Source organism: Sardina pilchardus, chromosome 9 (genome assembly GCF_963854185.1).
Source record: "Sardina pilchardus chromosome 9, fSarPil1.1, whole genome shotgun sequence".
NCBI lineage: Eukaryota > Metazoa > Chordata > Actinopteri > Clupeiformes > Clupeidae > Sardina > Sardina pilchardus.
The window spans coordinates 21864686-21876098 of record NC_085002.1 but is presented as its reverse complement, the minus strand read 5'-3'; the positions used below and the strand labels follow the sequence as shown (position 1 = coordinate 21876098).

Genomic DNA, 11413 nt, shown 5'->3' with positions numbered 1-11413 from the left:
TGCAATATTTTATTCATGATTATTAACATAGATTTGACAGCATTGCAGAATTACAGTCACTCACACAAACGATCATGAAAACTGTGTCTTCTGAACACAATAAAGTTCAGTTCAGTGCTTTTAGTGATTTGAAAGATTCAATGTCCTCACACTCCTGTACTGTTAAGTGCCTTGTAACCAATGCTCTAGGAAAAACTAAGGCATGTGAAATGCCAGGGGAAAGCTTATCGACATTTTGTCTCCCACATACAATATCAAATAGCATACAGCATGGCACATGTAGTTCAGGGATACAAACAGGTGAAATGGGGGATCCTCTGTCTACCACAAACAGTTCAAGTCTGGTCTGAAGTAACCCCCCCCCCCCCCCCCCTCCCTTCCTGTCGTCTCTTCACCATCCTGTCAAATGAAGCCTGGAAGTGGGGCAGGCTGTAAACAGTGACAGAGGAGACTGGTTGGCACCGCTTTGTACACAACCAGTGATTGCCCTGACAGGGTTAGTATTAAATAATATGGACATACAGTATATATTCTCTGAAATTAAGTACACAACTGCATCCATCCTACTCCAAAAAATCTCCTCAGATCTGTGCAAATCTCATATCAAAAAGCTGAGTCTAAGCTTAATGATGAGAAAATTGCATTCGATAGTAAGATACAATCAAATTCCACAATTAACCATTTGTTTAAATATTTGGGCAAGTTATAATATTAGTGTTAAAATATTATACAAACCACTCCCTAATATCAGTGCTGAATTTGATGGCTGGTTAAAGTTAACAGTAACATCCACTGGTATTCTGGAACAAAAGAGTGAGTTTGTCCTGATTAGGGTTTAGGGATTAGCTTTCGACAGTTATTTTTCTGCCGTCCTCTATTAATAGCTACTACCACAGTGTTGTATGTGTGAATAATGAAGCACAGGAAACGACATCAGCTAGAGACATAACACACAGCTTTGGTAGGATGCAGTTTAGTTAAACTGTCAAATCTTTTGGTAAATTCATTGTCACATTTACAGTATCTGGAATAACTATCATGAGAAGATTAAAAACTCATATTTAATCGCACTGTATCACTTACAGCTAATGGAAACAACCAGTCACATTTGTGTCTCACTTGTTGTATATCAAATATCGGTAAGTTTTACACAAAGCTGTACTGGAAACCCAACTAGTGCTTAAGATCCGTCTCAAATGCTTTGTCTTTTACCACCAATTTGGAAAGGAGGTAGAGTAAACTAGTGGTAAAGTTAAGAACATGTTAGCTTATATTGATGATACAGTATGTTCATGAATAGTTTGTGTCTGCGCCAGTCATTCAGATTATCCCAACAATCTGTGAAGATTTTCTTCAGCACTGTACATCGTAGGGGTGTAAAGGTACGCATATGTGCACCGAACCGTTCAGGTACAGGATGTTGCCCCCAACTGGTGATTTCACAACTGAACCGGCACAGAAAATGTCTCCCAAATGTCAGTCTGATGAAAGGTCTACAGGGTGCCTCTCAACATCTCTCCTCGATGCTCGGTCCTCCAGGCTCATTCCCACTATAACTAACACTAAATAGACTACCCCATTGTTGCCGCCCCATCATTCTTTATGTAGATCAGTGAGCACGAGGCCCGAGGAAGGAAGGAAGGAAGGAAGGGAGGATGTATAAAAGACGAATGAGAGGCACCCCTAGAGTGGGTTAGAGGCAGCTGTGCTGTAGGACGGCCTCATCAGCAGGAGATGAGCAGGGGGTTGGTGGCGCTCTGGCCGGAGGCCGGCACTCTGGGCCAGGATGCTGGCGCCCCACTCTCCCCCGCACCTCCTCCAGCCTCCCCTGAGATCAGGAGCTCACTGGACAGAAGCTGCTGGCAGAGGGTGTCCACCACCTGCAGCACGGCTGAGGGACCTATAAGGACAGCAAGCATAACACGTGTGTCTGTTAAAGATTGTTTATGTGTGTACATTTTTATTTTTGTGGGCCCTCTTTTGTATTTTTATTTCACTTTTATTACTGTAAGTGGTGTACAACTGTTTTCCTTGGTTTTGACTTTTGCTTTTACTGTGGTGACGGTCAATGTTTGTGTGTTAGTGCAGTTTTGTTTATGTTGTGAAACTTTCAATAAAAAGTTAATCACACACAAAAAAGGGAGGTGGACACATGATGATCTGGGTGAACCATATCCCTGCTGGTGGAATGACCTACCAACTATTATCAGAGCAGGGGAGTCCCTCTCTATCTCTTTCAACCACACTTATTAGCATTTAAACTTCTGCACTCTCATCCTCTGGGAGCAGTAATTATTCTAGAAGTACAGTATTTAATGTTACCTAAGGTCCCCTTTGCAATGTAACTTTCATATATAATTGCATTGCTAATATTAGAAGTCAGTTTGGATAAAAGCTAAATGAATAAATGTGAATGTAAAGGAACCAATAATCTGTGCAAGGCAAGCTTCAGAGAACTTTTGGAAAAATTGCTTTACTCATCTGATGGCCGTTGTAAGCGAGAACAAGGCTACTGGGTACAAGTGTCGTCACACCTCAGTCCAGCAGATGGCGGTAATGCACTCTGTTTGCAAACTGCCAAAAACAACTCACAGAAGAAGGGTTTGCTTTGTCTTTTGGCAGTTTGCAAACGGAGTGTATTACCACCATCTGCTGGACTGAGGTGGGATGACAAGTGTACCTAGTAGCCTCGCTCTGACCGCCGTTTGAATAAGGGCAATAGAAAATCATCTATGGTTGAGGGAATGTGTGAGGGTGGTAAATGCTTGGTTTGCTCACCTTGATCATTTTGGCTGAAGACATCCAAAGAGCTCATGAGGATCTTACCCAGCATCCTTCGGGACACTCTCTAGTGAAATGAGAGAGACAAAGCAAAGAACTTGATGTCATTTTATCTATGTATGTATGTCCAACACCCACTGTGATGTTTTCACCACTAGGTGGCAGCCTAATATTGAGAATACTCTCTCAGTTGTGGCAGCACAGCCAATGCTTCCCTTTCCTGATATTTAATCTCTTGTGTCAAGGCCCTTGTCTGAAATGTCTTCATAACAACAGACTGCCACTATGTGAGTACACTTGTTACACTATACTAATCCAACGCATGAGTCATCCTCAAGTAAGCACAGAAGTTATTGGATGTTCTGTTCCGTATGCGTGCTTTTGTGTACCGGTAAGTACAGTAGGAGGTGTCCAGAGCACAGTGTGCTAGATAATACTCCTACATGAAGAAGGGGGAACGCAATGAAACAAAATATCTTGGGGTAGGAAGGGACAATTTGAGAGACAAATGTTCTGAAGTCAAAACGAGAACATAGACTCAGTGCTCTGAGGATGATTATCTGATCTCAGAAATATTTTTGAAAAACAGGTGGGTAAGCACATTTGCTGTGTGTGTGCGTGTGTGCATACGTGGGTGTGCGCGTGTCTGTGTGTGTGTGTGGTGTGTGTGCATGTGTACATGTGTGTGTGTGTGTGTATGTGTGTGCCTACCTGTGTGTCTGTGTGTGTGCATGTGCCTATGTGTACGTGTGTGTGTGTGTGTGTGTGTGTGTGTGTGCGCAATCTGCGCACGTGTCTGCGTGCGCACCTTTGAGCGCAGCTGCAGCAGCAGCTCCAGGGCGTCGGTGAGCCGCTCCTCCAGCAGAGAGAGCCGCACGCGCTCCGTCTCCACCTCCTGCACCTCCCCCTGCAGCACCAGCACCTCCTCCTGACACCGCTCTAACTCCTAGCAGAGAGAGAGAGAGGGAGGGAGGGGGAGACAGGGGGAAAGAGGGAGAGAGAGAGGGAGAGAGAGAAAGAGAAAAAGAAAGAGTGGGAGGGAGAAGCAAAGAGATACCAAGGGTCAGAGGGAGAAAAAGAAAAAGAAAAACAGAGAGAAAGATACTCAGAATCCGTGCCAGGAATAGACCATAAGACCATGTGCACTGCCATAGGCTCGGCTCAATGCAAGTTGCTGTCACTTTCAATGTTCCTTAGATTCCTGGATTAGGTTCTTATATTCCATAGATCCAACAGGAAGTAGTGTGAAGGAGCTTTTGTCAAATAGGTGACAGGGGATAACTGAAGAGTTCTGGCCTCCACTGCATTGCTCCTCTCTCCCCTAACTGCTCCTCTCTCCCCTAACTGCTCCTCTCTACTCTCACCTGCTCCTCTCTCACCTGCTCCTCTCTCCTCGCCTGCTCCTCTCTCTCCTCACCTGCTCCACTCCCCTCACCTGCTCCTCTCTCCCATCACTTCTCCTCTCTCCCCTCACCTGCTCCTCTCTACTCTCACCTGCTCCTCTCTCACCTGCTCCTCTCTCCTCACCTGCTCCTCTCTCCTCACCTGCTCCTCTCTCCTCTCTCCTCTCACCTGCTCCTCTCTCCCCTCACCTGCTCCTCTCTCCCCTCACCTGCTCCTCTCTCCCCTCACCTGCTCCTCTCTCCTCACCTTCTCCAGCTCGCACGATCTCTTCCACTCCCACTCGTGGCTCTGAAGCGTGCCGCCCAATCCCCTCGCTGCGCTTCCACACTCCCCATCACCATGGTGAAGATTGTGCAACAAGAAAGCCTGGCGTACGGCGGCGTTCTGGCACCTGGGAAAGAGAAGGTAGACGAGAAGGCAGCTCTGTTAGCACAGGCTTCAGTGGGAGAGTCACTGCCCAGAGATCATTTTTGAGTGAAGAATCATTCTATTTTCAAAAGCAACACATTAGATGACGATTAGTGGAATGCCACAGAGACTGCAGAACAACTGTTTCTCAAATTGACCAACGTACTCAAAGCTTTGTTTGGTATAGCTCATAAAGAGAGTCTACAAGTAAGCAAAAACACAGCCCACTCCCCTGTCACTTTCAAATGAACTGGCAGTGAAGTAGTTACCTAAATCTCAGTAGAATTAAAAGCTTTCTTGTCAATGACGAGCCATGACAACATTTTCTGTCCGTCGGTCTCATGAATTGCAACATTTTAACCTGAACTAACTGGGTTTACATTTTGCCTCACAGCAACATTGAAACAACCTGGCCACTGGCTGTGTTCATGACAGCTGCACCGTAATTACAGAGCGTGGAATTCACCCAAATAACCCTCATCGGTCTGACAAGAGGGAGTCAGAGTTTTAAGTCATTAGATGTAAACTGACGCCAAGAACATCATTATTTCTGATATTGCGTAATAATGTTGTGTAACTTGTAATTTTGTATTTGACATGGGATGGCAGCACTTCTCAGCAATGTAATGAAGAAGCTACCAAAGATCCTATGATGAACAGACCATAACATTTCTGGTAATTGAGAAACCTGATATGGACAGGTAAAGGTGTTTTGAGAGTGAGATTGTTGCTTTTCAGGTGCTGCTATATTCACCTACTGTATGCTTCTGATGGTTTTTTTTTTAATCTATTTTACTGATATTTTTATCCAAAGTGTGGGGGGTGGGTGGGTGGGTGAATGTGTACGAACCCTTTTGTGCAATGCTGCAGATGCTGAATAAGCCTCTTCGCCTCCAGAAGGCAACACTGGCCTTCGTCCTCCCCCCTCTCCTCCTCCTCCTCCTCTGCTTCCTCGTCTGAAGCCGCTCGGCCCTCCACAGCCCTCTGCAGACACTCTTCTCCTGAAGGGGGGAGGGACAGGAAGTCAAGAGGTCAAAGGGGTCAGAAGGTCACATGTCAAACCAGAGCACTACCTCCTTTTGTGATGATTGACTGACTGACTGACTGACTGACTGAAGCAGAGTCCTCACTTATGTCTGCACTGCATGTCAGTGTAAGGCCCAATTCACACCAAAGATTCGCAACGTGACGACTCCAAGTTGCAGCAGTGTGAATTCAATGTTGCACATGGTTGCAAGCCGTCGCAAGCCATCGCAAAGCATTCAGCTCGTCTCGTCGCAAATCTTTGGTCTGAACCCCACTTACCTCTCTGATTTTACAAATGGGCCGTGGACATGTATGCTGGATCTAAGACATTAACTACATTTCCATCCATATTATATTCCGGTTTTATTCGGAATAATAACAATATTCCGATTGCGCATTAGTCGCATATGTCAACACCTTATTCCAGCTGAAATAAGCCGACCTTGTTCATACATGTGAATACATTTATGTCATGGATACATCAAGCGGGGCCTTTCCTAACCTCCTCGGATGCTGCGGTCCTCACCCCCAGGATGGACATGTGGAGTGGACTGGCCAGAGATGACCGCAGCTGGACTCTCACCCTCAGAGTCCACTTCTGCTTCGCTTGCAGCTTTGCAGGAATATATGTACCTAAAGGAAACAGACCGTCTGTATTGACAATGGAATACTTCATGTAGTCATGTTCTCTCTGATATTCACTTGAGGCACGGAAAATATTTACAGTTGACAAAATAGACAAAGGATCTGGGATTGAGCCCAAGTGCAGGATTTAGATTGTAGAGCCCTCAGGTGATGCTGCAGAAAGGAATATGTAGCACATTCCTTTGCTACAGTAGCCTATACCACACAGAGAGTTAGATTGAACAGATTACACCACACACCTCGAATAGGTTGCGACAAAGAGCAGGGTTTATGTGAGTGCAGTCTGCCATCTTTACCAAACACAAACAAATAAAAATAATTGCTTGATGCAGTTGCATTTTAACATTCAAAACAGAACTGAAGGTGTGATTTCCCAGGAAATTGTCCCTATAGACTCAACATCATTATACGTCATCATGCTTAATCATTATACGCCATTACCGCCTGTTACTCTGGAAAAATGGAATAGTTTCCAACAACTACTGCCAAAACAGAGACAAGGACCGTCTTCAGTCCCAGTGTCTCTGCACTCCCTCAGACAGACAGGGTGGCAGGTCCAGGCTAGTCCAGCCTGCTTTGCATGGAATGCTGCACCGTTCCAACCAATCTATCCTAAGTGGTAACACTATGAGACAGTAAAGTGATCGCATTTCAATGTTCAATGTCATTCATGGACGTGATGTCTTTGTGAGAGTCCCCCTCTGGTGTTTGCATGCAGTCCTGATGATGCCCACATTTACCACAGCACCGGTCTTTGCTTTCATCTGGATAAGTATGGCTTGTCAAAGTGAGCAGATGCAAATGCGGTGGTTCAACAGGGCAGGAGTTTGATATTTCTTTTGTCGTCAGAAGGGCTGTGTGGTGAGATGAGTCAGAGTTGAATTTTAAAGCCGACTTTAGGTCACCACACAAAGGGGACAGAGGTGCTATTGCATGCTGGGAAATGCTGTAGTGGTGTAAGGTTTGGCCCACTGTTTTGTACTTAAGTGGAGTATTTATCTATGAGACATGTCAGAATTCCCAATAGTGAAAAGGGAGAAAGAGAGAAGCAAGAACCCCACCCCCCACCCCCCACCGCCCACACACACACAGAGACATCACCACTACCACCACCACCAACACAATTACTGGAATCTTGATTGTGTAAGTTTTGGTCTGTGCCCTCCATTTGCACCAGTTGTGTGTTTCCCTGAAGGGACTGAAAACTTTCTATGCATAATCACTCCACTGGCTTTCAATTACAGCAGCACCGACTCCGATCCCACCCACACACACATAAACAAAACTTGGATCACTTCCTGGTGCTTTCCCTCAGGTCCTCACTGTCAGTAAGTCCCTAAGGTTGCCCAGTGCCTACCCTAGTGATTCAGGAGCAGCGTCGGGGCAGGTAAGGAATTCAGGTGTATCCAATTTTCCAGAGTTGAGCGTATCTAAAATGGTGCAGTCCCGAGGGCATGCTAAAACACTCGTTGGTTTATTCATCATCTTCACTCGTGGGTGTGTGTTGTTCAGGCTTCACTCCCATTATCTATTCTACACACAACTGCACTACTTGCATGAGCCCCTAAATACTGTAATGATACTGTAACAAACGGTAACTGAAATAGGAGAGTAATTGCACTTGTTCCAGGTAAACGCATTACATGCTATTAGTAATATAAGATAATGAGTTGGGTTTTCAAAGACACAGTTTTAAGTATGAGTTTTGGAATGATGTAAGTAGTTGAGAAGGCAATTAGGCTTGAATCTCATGAATGAGAATACACCTCTACCATCAAATCACATAACCACATTCATTTCACACTCACAGCATACACACACAAATTATGCATAAACTATACACACTCACATACACAGATACTGTATATACACACAAACACACACACACACACACACACACACACACAAACACACACACACAAATTACGCATAAACTATGCACACACATACACACATATACACAAATGCACACACACACACACACACACACACACACACACACACACACACACACACACACACACACACACCTGGACTCACCTGAGGTGGTCCAGCTCCGTCTCCAGCTGCTGGACGCGCTCCTGCAGTGGGGCCACCTGGCCGGCCTGCCCCTGCAGCTCCTCCACCCTCTTGAGGCCGGCGGCCAGCGCCGCCCGCGCCTCCTCCACCCTGCTCCTCATCTGAGCGCGCTCCTTCCGCAGCCGGCCCGCCGCCTCCTCCAGCAGCTCGGCCTGCCGGTGGGCCTTGTTCAGCTCCGCCTCCAGCTGCCGGCCGTAGCGCATGGCCTCCTGCACCTGTCCGTCGCGCGACGAGCGCATCAGATCCAGCTCCCGCTGCAGGTCCGCGCAATTCCGCTGACCCCAGCAGCGGCCGCCACCGCCACCGCCACCGCTCCGGCCGCTGTTCTGGCTCGGGGTCGCGGCTTTGGCGTTGCCCGCGGCAGTCTCGAATCTGTCCTCCTTCCCCTCGGTGGCGCGGCGCAGTGCCACCTCCAGAGCGATGGCGCGGGCATCGCTGGCCTGCAGGGCAGAGCGCAGGTCCTCCACCAGCTCCCTCAGGCTGGCGTTCTCCATGGTGAGCTGCTCTTGCAGGACCCTCTGCGGACTGAGGGCGCTCGCTGTGTAGCAGTGAAGGGCAAACAGATTAGAATTAATGTCTTGAGATTCATTCCTATTTATATGTAGTTCTGTGTGTTTTGTGTGTGTGTGTGTGTGTGTGTGTGTGTGTGTGCACATGCACACATGCACATGGGCACAGTTCAACACAAAACCCCATAACCTTCTTCAGGCATCAGATAAAGTTCATCTAGCTTTCAGCATTACAGAACATAACAGCATAACATCATTACTGAATAATCTTGGAATTTAAAATACTAGAACTGTCTCAGCTGGTCTAAAGTCTAATGCTTCATCTGGAATCAACGAGTTGTCAGGGCTGCTGGTGGGTGTCTCACATGAGTGATATGCATGCACACAACTATACATTTCTTTGGACTGAGCTACATTTTACATCCTTCAACCCGGACATCAAGACCATTTAGCATCTGTTAGAGAGGGCAGGGTCAAGTGTCCACGACCGGGCCAGGGTCGTCAGTCACATATTTTCAGTGTCTTAAGTCCAGGAGGGTGCTGTGAATGAGTGTTGGGAAGACAATGGGCCCCAGTACATGAGGCTTGAAGTAAAATGTCTGTGTCTGAAGTTATGAAATTATGAGTTATTTCCAATGCCATTATGTGTAATTATCTCTAAGGCTCACGCCTTAATTCAGGCACAGTGCCGAGAACCCTGTGTCCTGAGCACAGATCCCGTTTCCCTAGGCAACACCACATGTGGGGTATTCCCAGGCAGAGAAGTGTCCCTGGTATTGTTCTGGACCTGACAGGCAAATTCATGGGTTTCATCAAGCCCCTTTCCACAGGTGTATGAAATCAAGCACCTAGATTATGAATGCAGACTGCATGGTGCTTGATTAACACCTGTGGAAAGGGACCTGATTAAAACCATGAATTGGCAGATGTTATGGACTTTGGGGTGATTGATATCTCCAAAACTTACCAATCCAATGTCTTTATGCATTAGTACTTTATACATCATGTGAGGTTATTAGGTGCTCAATAAGATCATGGAGATATGGTACTTGGGGTGGTAGCCTAATATTGCAATATCATTAACAGGACTTCAACACAAAATATTTTCTTTCACAGGTCCTTATTTAAACTTAACCAGAAAACATCAGATAAATTGCTGCTGACCACATATGTAAAATATGCATGCACATCATCCAGTCATAGGCATGGCATGGCAAAACAACACATGCACCTGCAAAAAAAGCAAATCACCCCCTAGATACACCGAAATGTGACAGTTCATTGGCTACCTACTACCACACCAGGGACAATGTGTAGGCAGTGAGTCTGAAATACAAAATCATTTCATTCAGTTTTCCACAACTGATTTTTATATTTAAACAGGTGACTGTTTTGAACAACAGCCAGATGTTTTCACGTGGAGAATTAATAAATAGCAGCTGTCATGTACATTTAAAAGTAGGGTAAGTGGCACTTGGAGTCGCCTACCTGTCTCGCTGCTCCAGTCAGCAAAAGTTCTGTTCTCCGACGACTGCTCTTGCTTTCTTTTGACTGTATCTCTTTGTTCTCTAGACAGGTCAAAACTCACACACTTCCGTCGGCGAACTCGTGGCCACCGAACACGGATCTCACGTTCTATGTGCTCGGTTTCTTCAGAGACAGGGAGACGCACCGCAGACTTCCCGCCTTTGGCATTTAAGGAAAAATGACCACACAGGCGAGCGTGAAATTCTCTAAATTTCAGCTCGCAAGGTAAGTCGGTCAAAATACCTCCTCCGTCCTCACCTTCTTTTTTGTCCTGGTGACTATTTGCTGTTGAAATTCCCAATATCAAGCAAAGCATACTGAAGTCCTCTTTGGAGATAGCTTCCTCAGAGTTGTGGAACACAAGATGATGGAAGATCTCCTGCAAGTACTGGTCGATGCCAGTAGACAGGACCAGGATCTCGTTCGCTACACAAGGGTCCGGGCTATAGTGGTGGCACAGTGCGCCACGCAACCACCGGCCCTTGCGCTCAGTGCAAAATGCCTTAGACGAAGTGTCCAGCATTGTAGCCTACTGTAGATCTTTGAAACTCCTGCGTGTCCTCAAGAAGTTGTTTTGTAAGTCTCTCTGAATACGTCTGGAAGAGCGTTGTTAGAACTCCATGCACCAATGCACCAATGAATTACATTCCTTATGCCAGTGGGCTACGCAAAATTCATACTCGCTGTGACGGGCAGACTACAGCCCCCCTGTAGACACAAATCCCACTGACAGGGAGGGATACCGAAAGCCTTTTATCAATTCCGAAGGTGTCGTTTCGGTTCCACCCGCCCTACTGACCGAGTTGGTGGAAGGCGTGTGTCAGAGTGAACGCCCACTGCTGTGTATACAACCCAGAGCAAAATAATCTCGCCTATGAGCATTTAGTTTAGTTAATGATCGACATTCGTCTCACACTGCTTATATATGGCTGACTGTTTATGTGCTGTCCATTGAGCACATAATGTAGCCTACACAGAGGCAAGATGGTCATGATGAATTGGGCAATAATATCTGGCTTAATCTTAATTTACTT

At 46.2% G+C, this 11413-nt stretch overlaps 1 protein-coding gene across 2 annotated transcripts; it reads right to left on the bottom strand.

Moving 5' to 3' along the window:
- Positions 1 to 11061, bottom strand: si:ch211-112f3.4 (EF-hand and coiled-coil domain-containing protein 1). 2 transcript variants are annotated; one of them, XM_062545046.1, is made up of 8 exons: positions 10341 to 11061; positions 8305 to 8881; positions 6122 to 6270; positions 5444 to 5594; positions 4432 to 4576; positions 3590 to 3727; positions 2779 to 2848; positions 1 to 1900 (listed from the first exon to the last, which is right to left on the bottom strand). In XM_062545046.1, the coding sequence occupies exons 1-8, from the start codon at positions 10900 to 10902 to the stop codon at positions 1725 to 1727; spliced, it is 1968 nt and encodes a 655-aa protein (XP_062401030.1). In that variant the 5' UTR covers positions 10903 to 11061; the 3' UTR covers positions 1 to 1724. The 2 variants fall into 2 exon arrangements, with proteins under 2 accessions (XP_062401030.1, XP_062401031.1); XM_062545047.1 differs by having other exon boundaries at positions 6122 to 6252.
- Between the last annotated feature and the right edge of the window lie 352 nt (positions 11062 to 11413).